Genomic DNA, 25,216 nt, shown 5'->3' on the forward strand with positions numbered 1-25,216 from the left:
CGCATATGCTGGATGTCTGGTATAGAAACAGGAAATGCTGGAAATGCTCAACATGTCAGCCAGCATCTTTGGAGAGAGAAACAGAGTTAACATTTCAGATCAATCACCTTTCACCAGGCCAGTTCTGACTAAAAATCATTGACTTGAAGCAACTAAAAGGGTTTTTTTTTAAGATTGACTTCATCTGAGCCTTGCTGAAATCAATCACTAATCGCCATCTTCAGGCCACAATTGCTGAACTATTGCCCCTCAGGTTACAAATGTGACCTCCACAATAGTGTTTGTGTGAGGCATTGTGACATAGAATGTTCGCATCTGTAAACCTTGAAACAATGGTTTACCACAATTGTCGAGATCATTTCCTGTTTGTTTATTACAAGAATCAATTTTGCACCCCCCCCCCCCCCCCCCCCCCCCCCCTCCCCACCGCCAGCCACAAAGGTGACCACTTTAGAACTCAATGTGTAAACTGGGAGTTCTTGGTTGTACAGGCTGACTGCAACTGAGTGGACGAAAGATTTAGCTTGGTTTAAGTAAGATTAATTTATGGGTAAGTCACAAGGTGGCCTACATGTGTTCAATATGTGGCGGCACGGTAGCACAGTGGTTAGCACTGTTGCTTCACAGCGGCAGGGACCCGGGTTCAATTCCCGGCTTGGGTCACTGCCTGTGCAGAGTCTGCACGTTCTCCCCGTGTGTGTGTGGGTTTCCTCCGGGTGCTCCAATTTCCTCCCACAGTCCAAAGATGTACAGGTTAGGTGGATTGGTCATGCTAAATTGACCCTGTGTGTCCAAACGTTAGGTCAGGTTGCTGGGTTACAGGTTAGGGCGGAGGTGTGGGCTTAGGTAGGGTGGTCTTTCAGGGGCTGGTGTATGGCCTCCTTCTGCACTGTAAATACTATGAACCTCTTTCTTGCCCTTTAAATCTGTGTTCTTTCTCATTGTGGACGTAAGTGTTAAGCTGCTGCGAGGGGAAGCACTGCAAATAGGGTTAGAATGTACATGGACACTGGTATGATTAAAAAAGCGATTTCTGTTAGGTGTATTCGGAGACAATAAATTGTTTATTGGTTGGTTCGGAGCAATTTTGCATGACAGATGCATAATATATTGGAGACTTAATTTAATGTCAGGTGATATTCCATGACATTGCTGATATGATGTGAGAGAATAAGCTGTTCCTTTACCTATGTGCTACATTTTAATCTAAAATAATACTTTAAACTATAAAAAGCCAATTCACCAGCTCCGTACCAGCACCTGGTGAAGGCAGTCCAATGCCAGAATGGATATACAGTAGATGAGCAGGGATGACCATTACTGGCAAAGTTCAGATGGTCATGGAGAAACAGTAACAGTGGGGACAAGTGCGAGTGTGTGTGTGTGTGCCAGGTACTTGTAGCAAGCAATATGAGAGGTCCCGATGTGGACAAGACTGCGCAGTGGATACTTTCAGGATTAAATCATTAATTTAAGATTTAATTTAATTTAAGAACTTAATTTAACACTAAAACAATAAAAGTAAGTTGAAGAATTAATTTGAAAAGCTTTCTTCAGGTAAAGTTTTAGATTTGACAGTGCCACAGGTAAGATTTTTGTGGCCCGAAAGTTGTTGTTTCTACTCTTGATATCATTCGCACACAAAAAATTGGATAGTTTCACTAAATTTCAGCATCATTATTAATTTTCTAAGCAATTAAACATATGCATAGTGACACTGGTTGCTTTGGAGTCCTGCTAACTAGGGTCTGTCTCAGGTGATTAGTTCTTCAACAGATCTCCCAATGCAATTTCAGAATGGCTGACTAGATCTTTCTGCCTACCACTGTACCAATGTACTTGAGAGCAGTGTCTTTATACACCTTATTGGCCCTTGGCATATAAAGTAATTGCCTAAATCAGACAATCCGATTGAATTATTAAGCATAGCCTGGCCATCCAGGGCCATCTCTACCTGGTCATATCCTGTCTGCAGGTTCATGCCAACAATGGATGTGATCAAGTACCTTGGGGAAGGAATAGTTCATTCACACATTCCCGAGTGACTAATTTATCTTGGTTTTCTGTAAACGAAGGGCACAGCATCTGTGGCAAACCACTACTGCAGGAATTTGCTCTGACATGTGTGTGTGTGTGTGTGTGCGTGTGTGTGTCTGTCCGGTTGTTTAGCTGAAACTGGTTTTAATTTTAAAAGTTCAATCTGAGAGTCAGCAATGACTTCGATTAAAATTTCTTCTCTGTAACTCCATCTTCTTAAAACCAATAGAGACAAACTCTGCCCACAGGACTCCACCACAGCCAACTTATATTCATTAGTGTGAAAGAAGTAACTGCACAGTTACATGACTGAAATCAATTAATACAATACAATTTAAATTGCATTGGCCACTTAGCTAAGATTGGCCTCTATTGTTACTGCTGAGGTAATCGTAGCAGTACCTTAGTAAGGAAGTGAAAATCATGTAAAGAGGGAAAAATAATTGGAGGCAGTTTTACCAAAGACTGGGTTCAAAAGCACAGGTTTAAGAATAACAAACGGAAACAACTAAAATAGAACAGTGGAAATAGTGTGACAGGAACCTAACTGGAAGTACATGAAATTCTTAGAGGGAACCTTAGAGTCCTCCCCCTGTGTGCGTGGGTTTCCTCCGGGTGCTCCGGTTTCCTCCCACAGTCCAAAGATGTGCGGGTTAGGTGGATTGGCCATGCTAAATTGCCCGTAGTGTCCTAATAAAAGTAAGGTTAAGGGGGGGGTTGTTGGGTTATGGGTATAGGGTGGATACGTGGGTTTGAGTAGGGTGATCATGGCTCGGCACAACATTGAGGGCCGAAGGGCCTGTTCTGTGCTGTACTGTTCTATGTTCTATGTTCTATGAATGTGGTGGAAATGCAGGGTTTTCTTTTAATGTAGATAGTATTATGAGACCCTGGGCTAGTGCGCGGTTGATTCCAGTCACACGGCCCCAGAGTCCCAAAACAATTGAATTAACCAATAATTTGCATAAACATTACTGAAACCTTTGGTCCTTGGCTGTCCAATAACTTACAGTCACCAAATTTGTACGTCGAAACACAATTACTGTTTATTTATAACAGAAATCAAGATGAAATATGCAGTAATTGCAACGGTATGATGGCAAGCTAACCTTTAACTGTTCCATGCTTTACCCATACACATACATGACAAACAAATATAGAAGGGTGAAAAAGGGTAAAAATAATAAGGATTGAGGTCAAAAAGATAATAGTCCTTGCTATCAATGTTGAATCCTTTGCCGTAGGCATTCCTCTCAGCATGCTAATTGATCAAAGCAGCTGGTGGCCAGTTGGTGATGGTTCTCTAGCAGAAACATTCATTCAGTACTCACAGGCAGTGCGATTTATTCTGGAGAGACATGTTAGCCTTTATTAAACTGGGCCTTCAAGGGTATACCTTTCAGTCTTACTGGAGAGAGAGAAGAGTTCTTACACTAGATTTTTAGAGAGATTTCATAATAACAGAGAGAGAATATCAGAGATGCTTCTTCCAGCTTCTGAACTGAAAGTGAGACTAAAACAATCTAGCTTTACTGGGGAGAGAAAATTATTCTACAGAAATCAGAACCAATCGCCACTGATTACAGGCAAAGCCCAGCATTTCAAGCCAGTTCATTCGTCGCCAGCCAAGACGGTCAAAATGAGTCATCACTGATCTCTCCAGCTTGAATTAAAGGCAAATGCCCATTAATCAATATCCGAGATAGTTTCTTGAAGAATAAAGGGATTAAGGGTTATGGTGTTTGGGCCAGAAAGTGGAGCTGAGTCCACAAAAGATCAGCCATGATCTCATTGAATGGCGGAGCAGGCTGAAGGGACCAGATGGCCTACTCCTGCTCCTAGTTCTTATGTTCTTATGTAATCACCCATGCATCACAATTGAAATGGCAAAAAATAAAAGAAAGGGAAAATTAAGTGAATAAACAGGGTTTAAACAGGAGGATCTTTACATTAGCGTATCTTTTAGCGAATCCGAGATTATGCAAAACCAATTTCTCTTGGTCATTAATGGCAGCATAGGACTCTGCTCTGATCCCTGTCATTTTCTTTTTAAAATTTAGTGTACTCAATTCATTTTTTCCAATTAAGGGGCAATTTAGAGTGACCAATTCACCAACCCTGCACATCTTTGGGTTGTGGGGGCGAAACCCACGCAAACACGGGGAGAATGTGCAAACTCCACATGGACAGTGACCCAGAGCCGGGATCGAACCTGGGACCTCAGCGCCGTGAGGCAACAGGGCTACCCCACTGAGCCACCGTGCTGCCTTTGATCCCTGTCATTTGTCAGGATATCATGATGGTTCTTGGAGCCTCCGTTGCATGTAACGGTCATTCAAAATCCTTCTTGGCTGCAGACTTGGTAGCAAAAACCTGACTTCTAGTCACTGTTCTCCTACTTAAGCTCTACCAGCATGTAATTTACTGTGGACAGGTCATCACGATGTACACATGAACACCCAGTCTACAAGTTCCTACAATGAAAAAGTAAGACCACAGCATCTGGTGGCACACAATACTGAGAACAAACAACCATTTAAATAATTATAAGATAGCTGCACGTAAAAATGCAAGTTCTGATTTTACTACAAACGCACTCCAAAACAGGAGATGAGTGTTTATTTCAGAAACTAAATTACAATTTATTCTTTTTTTTAAGGCAATTTCTGAAGAAGCAGACTCAGTCATATTCAATGACATCCCGGTTGAACCATTACCAAATATGCAACAATCTGGAAAACAGGTAATGACAATAGTAATCAGAATGCCAAGGTTAAATCTTGGAAATGTACCACCTGATCAGGATCAAATCATATTTTGACATGTATTTCTTCTAGCTCAAAAGCAATTTATAGATACTATGCCGGGGATGGCTGTTCAGGTTTGAGCATGGGCCCAAAGAGATCCTAAATTGGTGAAGTTCTGCCACATGCTATTAAATGGCAGATTACAAGGCAGCAACCCCCCCCCCCCCCCTTCCCCCCCCCCTCCCCCCCTGCTCCCTTCCCTTAGCAGCTCTGTGCCCAGAAACATCAAGAAATAACCATGGATCTTGGTATTATCCCGTGAAGGGCTCAGGTGGTCCTCCCACTGCCGGGTCAGGAGTCACTCCTAAAGGATTTACTCAGCAGTCACCTTGGTGCTTTGAAAATGATGATGCTGGCTTGGAGCTATGTCTGGTGGCTTGACATCGATGGAGACATAGAGTGAATCATACACAGGTGAGTCACGGGCAGGTATCGAGAGGGTCATCGTGTTCCCGATTGTGGGAGAAGCCCCCAATGGCCAGGGCTGGCTTTTAATTTGAGAATGATTTGCAACACAGGCTTTTACATGGAACGATGCAGTCTCCCTGCCAGAAGCGGCGGCAGAGAGCAGGTCGCGCGCCCGGCATGTCCACTGACGTCACACACCCTGTTTTTCCGTGCTTTTAGTGCAAAATCAAGGAGGACAGGTTCCTCCATTTACTATCTGCAAGCAAACAAGGCAGCAGGACTGTGAAAAAATGGATCATTTTGTTATAAGGAAAAAAGGGCCAGAGACACAAACAGGCCAGTATCTCACAACTGAATCTGCTGGAGTGAGCTGCTCAGTGGCAGGATAAAGTAACGCTAATGTTAGCTCTGTACATAGCTCCAGAGCCCCTAGTGAAAAAGCAACAAAGAAAAAACAGAAATCAGGAACAAAGCAGTATAAAGTCATTTTCTTGAGGTATGGCTTTGTTAATTGTGCCAATGCAAATCAGGATGCAAACCCCATGAGTGTTATATGTGGGGAAGAACTGAGAGTTTGAAACTCTCAAAACTTCAAAGGCATGTGAAGACTAAACATGGCGAGTTTGAGGACAAACCTCTTGATTATTTTCAAAGAATGCAGCGAGAACCTAAAGCAAGTGAGGTTGTGAGGACCAAGCAGGCTCACTTGTTGCATTAAAGGTAAGCGAACATGGTGTGTCACAAAGGAGAGTTGGCGTGGGTGATGAAGATTGGCCAGTATGGGCCCTGAAGGTTGTCCAGTTGGTAAAAGTGGAAAAAAAGTTTGAAAAACACTGCTCCAGCAAAATTCCTGTTTAAGGACCTTTCCCAGAATGTGTTGGTGCTCGGTGGAATGGTTTGGTTCCTAACATGGCCTAGCAAGCAGTCCTTGAAAGGACAGCATGCCCCACAAAAAGGTAAGTGCATTTTTAAGAGCTTAACATAATGTGGAGTAATGAGGTGGGAAGCAGGATTCCTAGCCCATGCTATTCCCTGTGTCATTCTCTTTCCCTATCCCAGGACCTACTAGAACAATTGGTCTAAATTGGTCCTCTTTAACCAAGACACCTTGAAGAGAGCGAGAGCACAAATGACACTCAAATGATGCCCATAAGTTTGTCAAACATGTTATGATGAGGTCTGAGGCTTAATTTGGGATAAACGCCTGGCCTCCAGATTCCAGCACATGCATGACGCATGATGCTTACTTCAGGTCTAAAAATTGGACTAATAAAATTTCTAATGCTCAACATTTTCCCTGGCATTGTGCGAAAAACAATTCCAACTGCGAAGACTATATTTGTTTTGATGCTAACATAACATTTTCTTCTGTTCCTCAAGCTCGATTATAATAACCCAAAAGAACAAGTATTGACGACAGAATTGAAGATGAAAACTGTGAGAGCACCAAGACCTCGATCCCCTATAGGCATGGTGAATAGCTATAATAAATAATTATAAATCTAACATCCAAATATCCACTGTATCCTTTCTGTAAAATGGAAACTAGAACTGTGCACAGTGTTCTATGCATGATGTTCCATAGATGTTTAATAGAACTACTCTGCTTTCTAATTCAAGAAATAAAAACACAAGAACATAAGGGACAGCTTCGGGAGTAGGTCATATGACCTTCAAGTTTGCTCCACTATTCAATATGTTAATGACTGGACCCTTAATCGCCTTAGTACCCAAAAATCAATGGTCACTCGGAAAATATTTCAAATATTCACAACACTGAGTCAAAACATTTCTCCTCATCACACTCCTAAATGTCAAACCCTCTTGTCTTGAGATAATGGGCGGGATTCTCTGATCCTGAGGCTAAGTATTGATGCCGTCGTAAACAGCGTCGCATTTTACAACGGTGTCAACAGGCCCTCAGGAGCAGCTAGGCAGCCAGCATGGCACTGGAGTGACCCACGCCACTCCAGCTGCTGATACCGGTGTCAAATGTGCGCCCCGATCGCGGGCCAGGCCACAGCGGAGGCCACCCCCGGGGTCGGACCCCCCTCCTCCCCCACCAGTCCACCCCTGAAAGGATGCACGCCGAGGTCCCGCCGGGTAAGTCCACACGTGGACGGCGCCAGCAGGACTCGGATTTTTTTTGCGGCTACTTGACCCATCCCATGTGGAGAATCGCCGGGGGGCACTGTGTAGAGCAGCCCCCGACTGGCGCCAATTCGGCAGACCGGCATCAGGGCAGCGTCGCACGAATCGCGCCCGGTCAGGCGATTCTCCGACCCAGCGTGGGCTGAGAGAATCCCACCCACAGTTTCCTCGATTTTGTTCTCCCACCAGAAGAAACAGCCTCTCGGTATCCACCCTGTCAAGCTCTCTAAGAGTTATCATAGAATTTACAGTGCAGAAGGAGGCCATTCAGCCCATCGGGTCAGCATTGGCTCTTAGAAATAGCACCCTACTTACGCCCATGCCTCCACCCTATCCCCATAACTCAGTAACCTGCCCTAACCTTTTGGACTCTAAGGGGCAATTTAGCATGGCCAGTCCATGTAACCTGCACATCTTTGGATTTTTGGAGTTTTGCCAATCGGCACCAATAATATTGCCAATTAATAATGATGCCCCTTAGTGTCGCCAGGTATCAAGTGATACCACCACAAGGCTTCACCGGGTAGCGATCAAAGGACCACACAACCAGTTAGTCAGTTCAAGCTCAAAGATGGTTTATTTACACACGAGGATTACTTCGACATGCAACACAAAACACTACAAGTTAAACTACACCTAACAACTACAATACTTAACTTCAGGACAACCGGCTCTATGCAGATGGACAAGGCCTTTGTCCTGATCTTGCGTGGCTGGGTGGAAGAAGGGGCTCTGCTTCTGCTGGGCTCATCCGTCTGGTAACGATCGTTGAACTTGTCTGTCTGGGCATTATGCTGCACTTGGGTTGGCATTGGCCAGATCCAAGAGAGACCGAGTACATGGCTGTGTCTCTTTTTAACCATCTGGGATTTCATGCTCTTTGGGGCGGTCCTTAACTTGGACCCAATAGTTCGACAGGCTTTGATCACTGCCTTTGATTTTGGCCAATAAAGGGGTGGGTGTCTTGATGGCTGGGCATGTCCTTAGCGGTCATTGACCTTGGCTGTTTGGGCTCCCTGGGTAAAGGGAGTGGCACCGATTAGCCTGTATGTGCATTGGTTACCTGAGTACAGTTCTTTTGTTCTGGGGAAAAGGGCCATTAGAAGGCAAACGAGCGGGGGTTTCGATCGCGTCTAGCTATCTGAGTTGCAAATACACACACAAGCTCGGAGTCTGTCTGAGTCCTGGGTTGGCCATAATTCCCATGGTCCTTTGCAGGTGGCCATCTGAGATGGGTACAGAAGGAAACCGGACCATCCGGAGAAACCCTATGCAGACACAGGGAAAAAGTGCAAACTCCGCTCAGTCACCCGATGCTGGAATCAAACCTGGGTCTGTGGAGTAGTGTGAATGACTGTGCCACCATGCCATTTTATATTTTTAAGGCAATCACCTCTAATGTTTCTAAATTCAAGAGAACATAGGTCCAGTTCTACTCAATGTTTCCTTATTGATTCTTGAGCCTTTCATTGCGCTCCCTCTAAGGTAATCATGTCCTTCCATTGGTAAGGAGATCCAAACTGTACATAATGGGTTCCTCCGAGTGCTCTGATTTCCTCCCACAGTCCAAAGATGTGCAGGTTATGTAGTTTGGCCATGCCAAATTGCCCCTCAGTCTCCAGGGACGTGCAGGTTAGGTTGCTTGGTTATGGGGATCTGGCGAGGTGGGTGGGGGAGGTAGTTTGTTCTTTAGGGGGTCAGTGCACCCTCAACATGTCAAATGGCTTCCTGCTGCATTGTAGAGGATCTATTCTATGGTTGCATTCTAGGTGCAGTCTCACCAAAATATAATGGCTACAGGACTTGTTTAGTCTTATAATTCAACCACTTTGCAATAAAAGCAAAAATACCATTTGTTTTCCTAATTGCTTTCGGTGCCTACACCGAACTTTCTGTGGCACCCTGAATCTCAATATTTAATGATTTTTCACCTTTAAAACAATATTCTGTTTTTCTATTCTCCCTAATAAATTTCACCTGAGGAAGGAGCAGTGCTCCGAAAGCTAGTGTTTGAAACAAACCTGTTGGACCTTAACCTGGTGTTGTAAGACTTCTTACTGTGCTCACCCCAGTCCAACGCCGGCATCTCCACTTCATCCCTAATAAATTGGCTGATTTCACACTCAGCCTCATTATATTCCATATGTCATCGCCTTGCCCAATCACTTAACCAGCCTATATCCCTTGTGCACCCTTTTACAGTCCTCCTTACAGCTTACTTTACCATCTAGCTTTGTACCAACAGCAATCTTGGGATATTACACTCAATCCCCTCAGCTAAGTCGTCTATATAGGTAAGGTCCAAGCAGCATTCCTGGTGTCCTGAAAATAAACTTCTTGGGCGCGATTCTCCCATATGGGGAGAAATCGTAAGGCTGGCGTCAAATCCGGGCGGGTTTGACGCCAGCCCCCCCCTTCCCGACCGGGAACCGATTCTGGTCCCCGGTCGGGACTAGCATGGCGACGCCGTAAACTCCGGCATCGCGGGCTTAACGAATTTCGTTAAGCCCGCTTGCCAGAGTTAGCGCCGGCTGACGCGTCATATGACGTCAGCCGCGCATGCGCGGATTGGAAGACTCCAACCCGCGCATACGCGGATGACGTCATCGCGCATTTGCGTGAAACCCGCGCATGCGCGGGCCAGGATGCCCCTCAGCCGCCCCGCGAAGTGATACAGCGGGGCGGCGGAGGGACAAAGAGTGCACGGGAATCGGGCCCGCTGCCCGCGATCGGTGGGCACCGATCGTGGGCCCATGGCTCCCTTGGCACGGCCGTGGTACTGCCGTGCCAATCGGTGCCATGGTTTTAAAAATCGAGAGTTTACGGCCGTTTTTACGAACGGCCAGACCAGGTGTGTTTGCCGTTCGTAAAAACAGCCGTAAAGGGCTGGGAACTCGGCCCATCGAACAGTTGAGAATCGCTGCCGGCCGTAAAAAAACGGCGGCAGCGATTCGTATCGGGAGTCGGGCGTGGGGGGGGGAGAATAGCGGGGGGGCGTCGGAACAGCGTGGCCGTAAAATTTTATGAGCCACGCTATTCTCCGCACCGTCGGGAGTGCGGAGAATCTCGCCCCTTATTCCTGCTCTCTGAACCAAAGTGATTTGTTTACTTTTTTTATTGGCCGTATTCACCTACATCACCACTTGGTATATCTGTATCTCTGTTTCCTCTTCTATCCCGATTGGACTCTTACTCTCCAGTGTACATGACCACCTTATTCTTCACGTCTAAATGGGCCACGGCACCTAAAAGCAGCTACAAGTTCAGAAGATTTGGAGGTTTCCTTAACATATCTTTGAGTAGACTTGATAAGTGGAACTTCTGAAACATTTTGAGGAATTGTAACTCTTAGATGGAATCGACATTGGTGGTGGATCACTCGCAACATTATCATTTGGTAAATGAAAACATGAATGCATTTCTCCTAATTGATCTTCAGGGTCCTCCCACAGCAAACCACCCACCAAAACTAAACTGGAGCAGCTCCCATCTACTGATCGACTTACAAAGAAGGCCATTCGCATTAATTCTGATGTGAGGAAGTGGCGATTCAGAGACATTTTCAGTGGTGACCACTGAGTTTGGCAAAGGAAAAATGAGAGTCGGTTTGATTTGAATGTGATTGATAAAAAGTAGGGAAGTTCCAGGGCTGGAGCTGGAGAGTTTCAGCTATCAAAAGAGACTGGATAGGCTGTCGCTGTTTTCCTTGCAGTAGAGAAGGCTGACAGTGTGCCTGATTGAGGTGTATAAAATAATGAGTTACAGAGAGGGTGGTTAGGAAGGAACGTTTCCCCTTAGCAGAGGGATCAATAACTCGGGGGCATAGATTTAAGGTAAGGGGCAGAAGATTTAGAAGGAATTTGAGGAAAAGCCTTTTTACGCAGAGGGTGGTGGAATTGGAACTCATTGCCTGAAAGGGTGGTAGAGACGGGAGCCCTCACAATACTTAAGAAGTATTTACATGAGCACTTGAAACACTATAGCATAAATGTCTACAGGGCAAGGGCTGGAAAATGGGATTAGAGCAAAATGGTTCTTGATGTGCTGAACTGGTGTAAAAGCTCTATGAGTTACCAAATAGAGGTAACAAACGAGGTGGAATATTATTTGTAATAGCTGAGGAAGAGATACATTTAGTTAAAGGTGGCCAAGATCAGCTGATACAAAGACAAGCAGAGGTAATATCAGGATGAAAATAAGCATGTGCATTTCCCTTGGAGCATAGGTTGGAGTTAGAAAGATACAAAGGGAGACTGGAACAATGAAAGAAGAGATAATTGTCACTGATAAGCAATAGGCTAGCCCATGATGACGATAGGCTAGCCCAGCGATGAAAATAAATAGCCCTAAAATGGAAGCTGGGAGTGCAAGATATAGCAAGATGATATGGTGTGGACATCACAAATGAACAGGCTCCACTACCTTGTTCATATTCAGATTTTTCAATGTATTTTACATTTGTCTAGGACTATAATGAGGTGCCAATGCTGTAGACACTGGGGCGGCATTCTCTGACCGCGTTCGTCCGGCGACCGTAGAATCCCTCTCAAGGTCAATGGAGTTCTCCATTCTACACGGCTCACCCGTGGCGTTCTTGCCGCGGGAAGGGTGGGAGAATCCAGCCCTGAGAAATCCCATACAGCATTAGACCACCCCGCCGCGTGCTTTTTAGTGGGAGATGCGGCAAGCAAGCGGTATCTACTGGTCCCGCTGTTGGGTGCTCCTAACTGCCTTCAGGTCTTATTATTGCCCACACCCCCAAGTGCTCCTGACTGCCTCCAGGTCTTCTTTTCGCTCAAACCTCCAGGTGCTCCTAACTGCCTTCAGGTCTTCTTTTTGCCCACATCTCCAGGTGCTCCTAGCTGCCTTCAGGTCTCCTTATTTCCCACACCCCAAGGGCTCCTGACTGCCTCCAGGTCTTCTTTTCGCTCAAACCTCCAGGTGCTCCTAACTGCCTTCAGGTCTTCTTTTTGCCCACATCTCCAGGTGCTCCTAACTGCCTTCAGGTCTCCTTATTTCCCACACCCCAAGTGCTCCTGACTGCCTCCAGGTCTTCTTTTCACCCACACTTCCGGATGCTCCAGACTGCCTCCAGGTCTTCTTTTCACCCCCACCGCCAAGTGCTCCTGACTGCCTCCAGATCTATTTTTCGCCCACACTTCCGGATGTTCCTGACTGTCTCCAGGTCTTCTTTTTGCCCACACTTCCGGATGCTCCTAACTGCCTCCAGGTCTGCTTTTCATTCACACCCCCAAGTGCTCCTAAATGTCTCCAGGTCTTATTGTCCACATCCCCAAGTGCTCCTGACTGCCTCCAGGTCTTCTTTTCGCCCACACTTCCGGATGCTCCTGACTGCCTCCGGGTCTTCTCTTCGCCCACTCTTCCGGGTGCTCCTGACTGCCTCCAGGCCTTCTTTTTGCCCACTCTTCTGGGTGCTCCTAACTGCCTCTGGGTCTTCTCTTCGTCCACTTTTCTAAGGTGGTGGTTACCACCTCTGGGTCTTTTTGCTGGTTCAGAGCAAGAGCGTGGAATTAATTGTAGAACTCAAACAAAGTACCAGCATAGGCATATTGGGACTAATGGCCTACTTCAGTGCAATACCATTCTATAATGCCCATCCTCCAGTTTTCCTTTTTGGACACCCTTTAGGTTCTGAACAATCAGCATAGTTTAATCAGGATATCAACGGGGCAGGTTTTTTAATTGAAGTCTTCATCAATATTTAATTGAGAGGTGTAGTGAAACAGACATTGACTGTTGAATATACAATTGCTGGTCCACTGCTCTTACCCCACAACCAATCTCCTTAAAGGAGTGCCAATCGGCATTGCTGTTTTTATTTGTCACTGTTCATCTAAAACACCAAAAGAAGAAACAAGAGGTGAGCGTTCCCTGATAGCATTTTCATCATATCTTAGGATTGTCAAATTATGTCTTTTACTGCATCTAACCTCATGTCTATTTCTGTTCCTGAAGCCATCAACTGTGGATGACCCATATAAGATGAAATATCAGGATCATGTATATCAACTGATTAAACCTAGAACCATAGCCAAAGACGTACAGAAACCTGAATTATCTGAACAAAAGGTAAACAGTCGTTGTTAATATTTAATGTTTTTACATTGCAGGATGACTGATATCATTGCTATAAATTACATTTATTACGAACACATTTTCAGAACATGAACACACAATTACAAGGCATCAGCAGCCTTGTTACAATCTCCTTTTACATGCACATGTGGGGTTATGGGGATAGCAGCGCGGGATTGGGTTTAGGTAGGGTGCTCTATTGGAGCAAGGGCTGGTGCAGACTCAATGGGTTGAATGGCCTCCTTTGGCCCTCCGGTCAGGTCCACGAAGCATAAGTCCACGACCTCAATCACCCTCTTATCATGACAGTGTCAATTCACAAGTCACAACACTGACATATTCATAATAAAATCAGCACTAACTCTACACCTTAATCCAATAAGTTGCAGAATGGCTTCAAAATACTCTGAGGACTAAATTGGTCAGCCTCCAAAACTGGATACAATGTGCAAATAGCCTATACCCATAACTTTGGGCACTGTCGAACAAGCCAATCTCCTGTTGCCTGCTAATTTATATGATTGCTGCTTGCAAGCAGTGATAAAACTACTGTTGAGTGGCAGCATGCCCAAGGTTGCCTGAGGTTGGCATCAACTACACTTTCAAAGGCAACCTGCAACTCATAAAGGCCAGTTGTATTTTTGCTGAAGGAGATGCTAGGCATGTTTGTAGAATAAAGTCTGGCTAGGAAGGGAAGTGAATTCTGATGCAGTATGGAGAGAACTTTCCCCAGGGTACTTGATACTGCACTTGATACCTTGTGGAAGAAAGGGAGAGGATAAAGGATGTTCTTTACATACAGTGGGTCAGAAAACCTTCCAGGCAAACTTTGCAAAGGCTGTGTGAACAGATAGCAATGATGGTCAACACCAGGCATCTAGTCCCAAGGTCCTGGATGCATGAGTGATCAAGGTCCATGACCTATATTCAAATCTCTTATCCCATTCGAGAGCAAGAATAAAATCAGGTGGCCAAGCCAACATTTTAATAGGCACTGGAAATGATAAAGACACAAACTTCTCAGTTGACCCTGAAAAGTCCTCCTCACTCACTTATGGAGATTTGTACTATTATTGAGAGAGCTGTCCCACAGTTTAGTCAAGTGACAGCCTGACAGTCACACTCATCTTACAGCCAATATCCCAAACGCCTCCATCACCATTCCCATTGAGAGTGCAGACCCATCTGAGGTAGTGGCACAATCAGGAAAGTATTGCCTCAGGAGTCCTCAACACTGACCTTGGACCCCATCAAGTCTCATTGCATCAGTTCAAACATTGTCCATGAGCTGATGAAACTAACTGGGAGAGGAAATACCACATTTATCTCCAACCTCAATGATAGGGGAATACTCAGCAATAATCTGCTCATCACTGTTCAGGATGTATTCTGCCATGATATTCAGCTCCTGACATCATTACAGCCTTTTTCCAAACTTGGTCAAAAGAGCTGAATTTCAGAGATGAATTGAAAGTGACTGCCCTTGACATCGAGGCAACATTTGATCGAGCGTGGCATCGGGGAGTCTGACAAAACTGAAGTCAATGGGAATCAAGGGAAATACTTTCCACTAGTTAATATTGGATCGTCAAGGATGGCTGTGGTTATTGGAGGCCAATTATCTCACCCCGAAAATTTCACTGCAGGAGTTCCTTTCAGCAGTGCCCAAGGCCCAATCATTTTCAGCTGCTTCATTACTGACCTTTACATTATAAATTCACATTATATATTAACAATTTGGATGAGGGAACTAAATTTATTATCTCCAAATTTGCAGATGATACGAAGTTGGGTGGGAAGCTGAGCTGTGAGGAGGATGCCGAGATGCTTCAGCGGGATTTGGACAGGCTGAGTGAGTGGGCATATGCACGGCAGATACACTACACTGTGAGGTTATCCACTTCGGTAGCAAAAATATGAAGGCAAATTATTATTTGAATGGGTGTAAATTGAGAGGGCTGATACTCAACAAGACCTTGGTGTCCTCGTGCACCAGTCTCTGAAAGTAAGCGCATAGGTACAGCGGGAACTAAAATAGGTAAATGGTGTGTTGGCCTTCATAATGAGAGGATTTGAGCATAGGAATAGAGATGTTTTCTTGCAATTGTACAGGGCATTGGTGAGGTCACACCTGGAGTATTGTCTGAGGAAAGATGCTCTTGCAATGGAGGGCGTGTAGCAAAGGTTTACCATGTTGATTACTGGAATGGCAGGACAGTCATATGAGGAGACACTAAGTCGGTCAGGATTATATTCAGTGGAGTTTAGAAGAGTGAAGGGATCTCATAGAAATGTATAAAATTCTGACAAGGTTAGACAGGGTAGATTCAGAATGTATCCTCATAGTTTGAGGATAGGAGGTAAACCTTTTAGGACTGAGGTGAGGAGACATTTCTTCACCCAGGACAGTGATGCACCCGTGGAATTCTCTAGCACAGAAAGTAGTTGAGGCCAAAACATTGTGTGATATCAAGAAGGAATTAGTTATAACTCTTGGGGCTAAAAGGATCGAGGGATATGGGGGAAGGTGGGATCAGGGTATTGAATTTGATGATCAGCCATGATCATAAAGAATGGCGGAGCAGGCTCAAAGGGCCGAATGGCTTCTATTTCCTATGTTTCTATGTTTGACCTTCCCTCCATCATAAAGTCAGAAATCTGTGTCTGCCGGCTCACTCAAAGTCTTCCATATCCGGTGAGAACCAGAGGGACTATGGTGCTCTGAAAATCACATTTTGTTCGATGTTTTAAGTTTCCTTTGTAATTCTGTTTCTTTTGTTGCAGCATCCCTTTAAGCGACTGCCTTTTCCCTTGTCGTTCAGTTTGTTAATTTAATTTTACTGATTTGCCCAAAATAGGATAAGGGCAGATGTGGGGATGTCCACTGATATCGTACAATATTTAGTACCAGTCACAACTCCTCAGATATAGAAGCAGTTTGGACTGCTGGATTCACTACTGTCAACATCCTGGGGTCGGGGTCGGGTCTGGGGAGGTGTTACCATTGACTGGAAGTTTACCTGATCGACCATAGATATTCTGTAGCTTGAAAAACAGATCAGGGACTGAAAATTCTGTGGGTAGTAACTCACTTCCTGACCGCCCGCCCCGAAGCCCATCAACCATAAGACACAAGTCAAGAGTGTGATGCACAACTCACCACCTGCATGGATGACCACACTTCCAGCAACACTCAAGAAGCTCAACATCATCAAGAATAAAATAGCCTGCTTGAATGGCATGCCCTCCACCATTTTAAGCATTCACTTCCTCTACAATTAGCACACAGTGACAGTACTGTTTACCATCTTTTTTTTGCTTTGTTTTTTGCGTAGAATATTTTAGTTTAGACGGGCAGCATGGTCAGCACAGGCTTGGAGGGCCAAAGGGCCTGTTCCTGTGCTGTACGTTTCTTTGTTCTTTGTTCTTTGTATCTACAAGATACATTTCAGCAACTTGCGAAGGCGCCCTCAACAGTACAAACCCACAACCTCTACCATTTAGAAGATCAAAGGTGGCAGATACATGGTAATGCCATCACCTGCAATAATAATAATTGCTTATTGTCACAAGTAGGTGATATACCTTCAATTTGATATACCTTCAATTCACAGATAGGCAGAGAAAGGAAGTGAACATTAGGCTTTATTAGTCATGAACTTGCCTAACCAGAGTCGGTTGTACAGATGAATGCCGCCCACAGGCGGCCGGTCTATATAAGGCTCCGGTGAGGGCGTAGCCAGAGGCGGAGCCCTACCGGGGTTATAGTACAGTACCGGGATGCAGCTCGTATCACCACTCCCTGGTCGTAGGTCATAGGTTACAGTAGCATACATACATTAGGTGAATACATTCACCACATTCACCCCCTGTTAAAAAAATCAAGTCCAGCGGGGGTGACGTGGGGTCATTACATATTCAGTCTATCTGGAGGCCGGATCGTTCTCTTAGACCTCCTCAGCTCTGGCAGTGAGGCGGGCACAGTTGTTGCAGGTGGTGACTCCAGGGGCATTGTGTCTGGAGCTTGAGCCGCAGTCGGAGACGGTTGGAATGTGGGGGTAGGCAGGGGGGTGATAGGTGGCAGCAGTGTCGGTGCGGGACAATACAGGAGACCCAGGGGAGCGTACGGGACGCTGGGGGTGGCGGCGGCAGCGGGGAGGGGGGTGCGTTGGCAGGGGGACCAGCTAGCGCCAGGTCCCATAGGGAGACCGTATATTGCCGTCCGTTCTGGTGTGTGATGTAGGCGTACTAGGGGTTGGCGTGGAGCAGCTGGACCCTCTCGACCAGGGGTCGGTCTTATGGCTCTTCATGTGCCTCCGGGGAAGGACTGTTCCCGGAGTTGTCAGCCATGATGGAACTGAGACCCCGGAGATGGACTTCCTGGGGAAGATAAACAAACGATTGTGAGGGGTCTCATTCGTGGCTGTGCAGAGGAGCGATCTGATGGAGTGGAGGGCGTCGGGGAGGACCTCCTGCCAGCGGGGGAACAGGAGACTTCTAGACCTAAGGGCCAGAAGAACGGCCTTCCATACCGTCACATTCTCCCTCTCCACGTGCCCATTTTCCTGCAGGTTATAGCTCATAGTCCTGCTCGAGCCGATGCCTTTGTTGAGCAGGTACTGACATAGCTCATCGCTCAGGAATGATGTGCCCCAGTCGCTGTGGATGTAGGCAGGGAAACCGAGCAGTGTGAAGTTGCTATGCAGTGCCTTTATTACGGAGGCTGAGGTCATGTCGGGGCAGGGGACAGCAAAGGGGAAGCGGGAGTACTCATTGATAATGGTGAGAAAGTATATACTATGGTTGGTGGAGGGTAGGGGCCCTTTGAAGTCAATGCTTAGGTGCGCAAAGGGCGCAAAGGGCCAGGAGGCCTTTACCAGACGGGCCTTGTCTGGCCAGTAGAAGTGCAGTTTGCACTCCACGCAGGCTTGGCATTCCCTGGTCATTGCCTTGACCTCCTCGGTGAAGAAGGGCAGATTGCGGTCCTTAATGAAGTGGGTAAGCCGGGTGATCCCTGGGTGGCAGAGGTCATTGTGGATAGCCCGAAGACGGTCACCTTGCGCGCTGGCGCATGTGCAGCGGGACAGACCATCTAGGGGCTCGTTGAGCTCCCCAGTATGATACTCCTCCACCTCAAGATTTTGTCATTTTTAAATTTTGCCCCATTGTGCGTTGTCAAATATGAAGGCGACCGATTGCTGGTCAGTGATGAGGGTGAAACTCCTACCAGCTAGGTAGTGCCCCCAGTGCCGCACGGCTTCCAGTATGGCTTGTGCTTCCTTCTCGACTGATGGGTATTGAATTTCAGAAGCGTGGAGGGTCCGATGGAAGAATGCTACTGGCCTGCCCACCTGGTTGAGTGTGGCGGCCAGTGCAACGCCTGATGCATCGCTCTCCACCTGAAAAGGGATGGACTCGTCTACCGTTGCGGCCTTGGTGATGTCGGCTTTGATGCGGCTGAAGGCCGAGCAGGCCTCATCTGTCAGGAGAAAAGTGGTGGCTTGAATAAGTGGGCGGGCTTTGTCCGCATAGTTGGGGACCCACTGGGCGTAGTAGGAGAACAGCCCCAGGCGTTGTTTTAGGGCCTTGAGGCTGTGGGGAGTGGGAAGTTCTGTGAGGGGGCACATACGGCCGGGGTTGGGCCCAAGGACTCCGTTCTCCATGACATAGCCGAGGATGGCTAGTCGGGTAGTAAGGAAGACGCTCTTTTCTTTGTTGTATGTGAGATTGAGGGATTGGGCGGCCTGGAGGAACCTCTGGAGGTTGGTGTCTTGGTCCTGCTGGTCATGGCCGCAGATGGTCACATTCTCCATGTACGGGTAGGTAGTCCACAAACCGTACTGGTCCCCAGTTCAATCCATCATTCTCTGAAAGACCGAGACCCCGTTAGTGACGCCGATGGGGACTCTGAGCAAGTGGATGAGTCGGCCGGCTGCTTCAAAGGCAGTGTAGTGGCGCTCTTCAGGGTGGATTTGGAGCTGGTGGTAGGCCGACTTCAGATCGACTGTTGAGAACACACGGTACTGCGCGATCTGGCTGACCATTTCCGCGATGTGGGGGAGGGGGTAGGCATCCAGTTGTGTGAACCGGTTAATTGTCTGGCTGTAGTCCACACCATCCGATTCTTTTCCCCGGACCGGACGACCACCACTTGCGCTCTCCAGGGGCTGTTGCTGGCCTCGACGATCCCTTCACTCAACAGTCGCTGGACCTCCGACTTGATAAACGTCATGTCTAGTGAACTGTACGCCTTGCTCCTGGTGGCGATGGGCTTACAGTCAGGAGTGAGGTTCGCAAAGAGTGAAGTGGGGGGGGGAGGCGACCTTGAGGGTCGCGAGGCTGCACACCGTGAGGGGGGGCAAGGGTCCACCAAACTGTAAGGTCAGGCTTCGGTGGTTGCATTGAAAGTCCAATCCGAGCAGTAGGGGTGCACAGAGGTGGGGGAGGACGTAGAACTTAAAACGAGTGTACTCTGCGCCCTGCATTGTGAGATTGGCGATACGGTATCCCTGGATCTGAACCGAATGGGACCTGGAGGCAAGGGAGATTGTTTGGGAGGCTGGGTGTGGAGGGAACAGCGCCTTACCGAGTCGAGGTGGACAAAGCTCTCCGTGCTCCCGGAGTCGAAAAGACAGGGAGTCTCATGCCCGTTGACCCGGTCGACCATCGTGGAGTTCTTCAGCTGTTTTGGCTGCGACTGGTCGAGGGTGACTGCGCCCAGCTGCGGGTAGTCTGTGTGGTCGGTGGAGTCACAAGATGTCAGCCCCCATGAGTCGCATGTGTTTGTCTGTGCCAGAGCCAGCGGCCAAGATAGCGTCCCCAACGGGTTGCACGTGTCGGTCGTGTTGGGGCCGGCGACCAAGATGGTGGCCCCCATGAGTCGCACGATGCTGATGGTGCATCTGACGGGGGCGTTCCAGGCAGGCACGCAGCCACATTGCGGGGTCTGTGGGGCTGCGAGTCCATGGGTCGGGCCTGGTGCGTTTTCAATTTCTAAGCCTTAGGTCGGCCCAGACAAACTCTAGCGAAGTGCCCTTTATTCCCACAGTCGCTGCACATCGCTGCGCGGGCTGGGCAATGCTGCCGGGGTGTTGGCCCTGGCCGCAGACATAGCACTGCGGTTCCCCGGGCTGGGCTGGCAGACGCACGGCACAGGCCTGCGATGTAATCGGGTCCAACGGGAGCCCCGATGAGGGTGTCCATGAGGGGTTCGCCAGGCCCACGGGGAACGCACTGAGGTTCTGGTAGGCCACCTCTAGCGAGGTAGCTAGCTTTACTGTGTCCTACATGTTGGAGGTCCCGTTTTCCAGCAGGCGCTGCCTGAGTGGATCCCCGCTATATAGGTGTTCCCCGCCATATATAGTTCGAGTGGATCCCCGCCATATAGGTGTTCCGGATCTGTGAGTTTATGTGTTCCTCCACCATCACATCTCAATAGCTGCAGTTCCTCGCGCGTAGAGTCAGGATTTTGAGGTACTCATCCAGCGATTCTTCGGCGCGTTGGTGGCGAGTAGTGAGGAAGTAGGCAGCACGGTAGCATGGTGGTTAGCATAAATGCTTCACAGCTCCAGGGTCCCAGGTTCGGTTCCCGGCTGGGTCACTGTCTGTGCGGAGTCTGCACGTCCTCCCCGTGTGTGCGTAGGTTTCCTCCGGGTGCTCCGGTTTCCTCCCACAGTCCAAAGATGTGCGGGTTAGGTGGATTGGCCATGCTAAATTGCCCGTAGTGTCCTAAAAAGTAAGATTAAGGGAGGGGTTGTTGGGTTACGGGTATAGGGTGGATACGTGGGTTTGAGTAGGGTGATCATTGCTCGGCACAACATCGAGGGCCGAAGGGCCTGTTCTGTGCTGTACTGTTCTATGTTCTATGTTCTAACTGTCTGGCGAACACCTCATTTGCGGGCTTCACGAAGTGTGCCTTGAGGGTTGCGACCGTCTCCTCGTACGTGGCCACTTTCTCGATCATTACTGACATTCGATGGCTCACCCGAACGTGATGGGGTTGCAGCTTGAGGATCTCTGTGGGAGGCGTTGTGGAGGAGTCGAGGTAGGCCTCGAAGCATCGAAGCCATGTTCGAATATTTCCTTGGCTTCGGACGTGCAGGTGTTGAGTTCAAGCCTGTCTGGCTTTCGAGCAGCTTCCATAGTTCTGTCGATGACTATGTTCTATGCAACTAATAAATTAATATACCTTCAATTCACCGAGAGGCAGAAAGAGCGAGTGAACATTAGGCTTTATTAGTCATGAACTTGCCTCGCCAGAGTCGGTTGTACCGATGAATGCCGCCGACAGGAGTCCGGTCTATATATGGCCCCGGTGAGGGTGGATCCAGAGGCGGAGCCCTATCGGGGTTACAGTACAGTATCTGGAAGCAGCTCGTATCACCACTTCCTGGTCATAGGTCATAGGTTACAGTATCATACATGCATTAGGTGAGCATATTCACCACAGTAGGCTTCAATGAAGTTACTGTGAAAAGCCCCTAGTCACCACTCCTGCACCTGTTCGGGGCGGCTGGTACGGGAATTTAACCCACGCTGCTGGCATTGTTCTGCATGACAAGCCAGCGATTTAGCCCACTGCGCTAAACCTGTAAGTTCCTTTCCAAGTAAGACACCATCCTGACTTGGAACTATATCGTCATTCTTTCGCCGATGCTGCATCAAACTCTTTGAATTCCCCTCCTAAAATCACCGTGGGTGTTCCTACTACAGTAGGACTGCAGCATTTCATTAAGGTGGCTCACCACCACCTTCTCAAGGACAATTAGGGATGGACAATAAATGCTGGCCTAGTCAGTGAAGCTCATATCTCATGAATAAAAAAGCAACTGAACCAATAGAGCACACTGCTCAATGCAACACACTCTATTACTCAGCTACCAACAATTTCTATAATCAGACATCATGCCTAATCTTCATAGTTTCACATCAGCCTCACACACATAGCACTACTCCCAGCCTTAGAGCAACATATCATTGCTTGAACACACTTCAAGCTATTTCAGCATGATAGCCATATCACCTAAACGTACTGCGCTACATTCAATCATACATTGGGTGGTATTTAATGGAGGTGACCAGGGTCTTGGTTGCCCGCTGGAGAGCCGGTGAGATCCCCATGGTGCCTCCTTTACGGAAGGTTCACCATATTAAATTCCAGCCAAGCATCTAACTGGGCTGATTTAACCTGGCCTTGCCTGGGATCAAGGATCCCCGAGGGTGGAAGTCAGACCCACCGAGAGCTTCCAGTCAATCAGAGACTGGTAGTTCTTCATTGATCAGCAGAGTCACCAGTGAAACTGGGTATGGATGTCAACGGCAAATGCAGGTAGTGGTTTTCAGCTGATCCATGCTCTCCCATGCTGGGTGCTTGACCAGGCATTGAGTATCCTTGAAAAAGAGGCTCCAACCAGTACCTCCAGGAGCCTAAACAGGGTTTGCTGTTAGGGCTTCCTGCATGGTGAATGCTTGCGATGGTGGGATGAGGCATTAACCGCACACGTAAGGACCTCAACTTGTGATGTGGTAGAAAGGCGGTGGGATCCACACCTGGCACCCTCCGGTCTGATTAAATGCCATCCCACCATCAAACTCACCATGAAGAAGTGAAGTAAAGCCTGCCCACCATGTAAGAGGTGTTTTTCTTCAAAATCTGGGACTGAATATGGAGAACATTATTTAATGATCATTTTTCATCCTTTGTGAGCATATCTCCCAGAGACATCTTTCCAAAGGGTATGTCCACCCCTCAATTCAGACTCGCTGTTGACAATGCTACGGGATGTCCTGACAGCCAAAAACAAATGGCAAAAGGCTGTAATATTTAGTAAACATCCTACTGATAACCAAAAAAACATTGGGTTAATAGGTGAGTGACAATGCATTACCTGTCCTTTTGCTGAAAATAATAAAATAAAATAATAATTATTTTATTGAAAATAATATGAGAGAATCATGTTTATTTCAGATACTAAAATAACCTTTGCTTCTTTTTTGAAGATTGATCATGCAGATGAGCAACCTAAATCGATTGGAAAAATTAAGCGTAGTCCAACACAAAAACCCAGATCAGGAGAAACAGGCCATTTGGCCCAACAGGTCTGTGATAGCGTTTATGCTTTTGTGAAGTCAAAATACATGCACCTATGTCAATTGACCTTGCAAAGTGAGGGAGAAGGTAAGTCCACGTCAAAGTTTGTGTTCCATGTTGATGCTTCATTAAGGCTAGCGAGACTCAATAGCTCCAGTCACATAACGAGGGAACAAGGTTACCTCTAAGCCTCTTGGCTGGCTTGATTTGTGCAAGTTGGTGTATGTTGTTGTTCAACTGTCATGACTGAAACCAGCCTCGTCTCACCAGTTCCAGCAACACCAAATGCAAATCTGTTTAGACGTGAGGCGGAATTCTCCTATCGGGAGACAAACAGCCGACGCCGGAGTGAAACCCGGAGTGTTTCACTCCGGCGTCGGAGGCCGCTCCTCGCCCCCTATTCTCCCCCTCCCGGGGGGCTAGGAGCGGCGGCGCGTGAATTCCGTGCGCCGGGCCTTGACGCTTGCGTCAAAGTGGTGCACCGGGAATGACGCGGCCAGTGGCGCCAAAGTGACTTCAGCCGCGCATGCGCAGTTGCCGTCTTCCCCTCCGCTGCCCTGCAAGACATGGCGGCTTGATCTTGCGGGGTGGCGGAGGGAAAAGAGTGCGTCTTTTAGAGGCACCGGCCCAACGATCGGTGGGCACCGATCGCGGGCCAGACATCTGCTGAGCACGCCCGTGGTGCTCGATCCTCCCTCCACCCCTCACAGGCCCACACTCACCGGTCGCGCTCTGTTGACGCTGGCAGCGACCAGGTGTGGTTGGCGCCGGCGTTAATCGGTCGGGTTCAGCAGGCAGCTCGGCCCATCCAGGCCGGAGAATCGCCGGTCGCCGTGAGAAACGGCGAGCGCCGATTCTCCGAGCGGCCTGTCGCAAAACGCGACACGCCATTTTGGGGGGGGGAGGGGTGGGAGAATTGCGGGGGGTGCCAGGGTGGCTTGGCGTGATTCGCCCGGCCCTCCTGCGATTTTTCCCCCCCCGGCGTGGGGTGCGGAGAATTGCGCCCATGGTGTTTTGACAATTATTCTCTGCATTTCCCCAGTTCTTCTCTCCTGAAAGAAAATTGTACACATTTCCAATCCCCACCCCCACCCTGGAGTCGGTAAAGCCTTTGAACCGCTGATTAAGTCATTTAAAGTACTGACAAGATAAACTGCACCAGATAGTTCAAGAAGGCTCGATGATGTGTGGTTGGCGCTGGCGTGAACCACCGCCTTCTCAAGGGCAATCAGGGATGGCCAACAGATTAAGGCCTTGCCAACAGCATTCACATCCTTTGAAAGAATTTGAAAAGGGATGAATTTCAAGCTCTCTCTCTGAACTGACACAACATGATTTTAATGAGGGAATTATTTTTACTTGGGTTATTAAAATAACCTTTCCTTCTGTTCTTGAAGCAGGAAGATGAGCACAAGCAAAATGAAAACATTAAGAAAAAAGCAAAGACCAGACATAATTTACCAAAGCAACCTGAACCATCGAAAGGCAAGGTAAAGGTCATCTTAACCAGAGATAAATGAAAGCATTAAATGATAGTAAGATACAGTTGGCAAGCCAAATACACAGTACACAGCACTCGCCTGCTCCTATTTTTTTTTTTTTGCACATATTATTTGCTTGTCATCAA

At 47.6% G+C, this 25,216-nt stretch overlaps 1 protein-coding gene across 11 annotated transcripts in view; it reads left to right on the top strand.

Moving 5' to 3' along the window:
* The first annotated feature begins 435 nt into the window (after positions 1–435).
* Positions 436–25,216, top strand: part of LOC119976388 (rho guanine nucleotide exchange factor 9-like) — a 180,558-nt gene continuing 155,777 nt past the window's right edge. For 5 of the 11 annotated variants that reach the window (XR_005462922.1, XM_038816893.1, XM_038816899.1 and 2 more), the window contains exons 1-6: positions 4,447–4,524; positions 4,697–4,780; positions 6,633–6,725; positions 13,380–13,493; positions 23,499–23,597; positions 24,987–25,079. Coding sequence is in view for 9 of the 11 variants with exons in the window: in XM_038816893.1 (XP_038672821.1) it covers positions 4,489–4,524; positions 4,697–4,780; positions 6,633–6,725; positions 13,380–13,493; positions 23,499–23,597; positions 24,987–25,079 (519 nt within the window). In the remaining 2 variants the exon portion in view is untranslated. Of the gene's footprint in view, positions 551–4,446; positions 4,525–4,696; positions 4,781–6,632; positions 6,726–13,379; positions 13,494–23,498; positions 23,598–24,986; positions 25,080–25,216 lie in introns of those variants that run through there. The other 6 variants (XR_005462921.1, XM_038816897.1, XM_038816896.1 and 3 more) reach the window with 4 other exon arrangements.

This window comes from Scyliorhinus canicula, chromosome 13, assembly GCF_902713615.1.
Source record: "Scyliorhinus canicula chromosome 13, sScyCan1.1, whole genome shotgun sequence".
Lineage (NCBI taxonomy): Eukaryota > Metazoa > Chordata > Chondrichthyes > Carcharhiniformes > Scyliorhinidae > Scyliorhinus > Scyliorhinus canicula.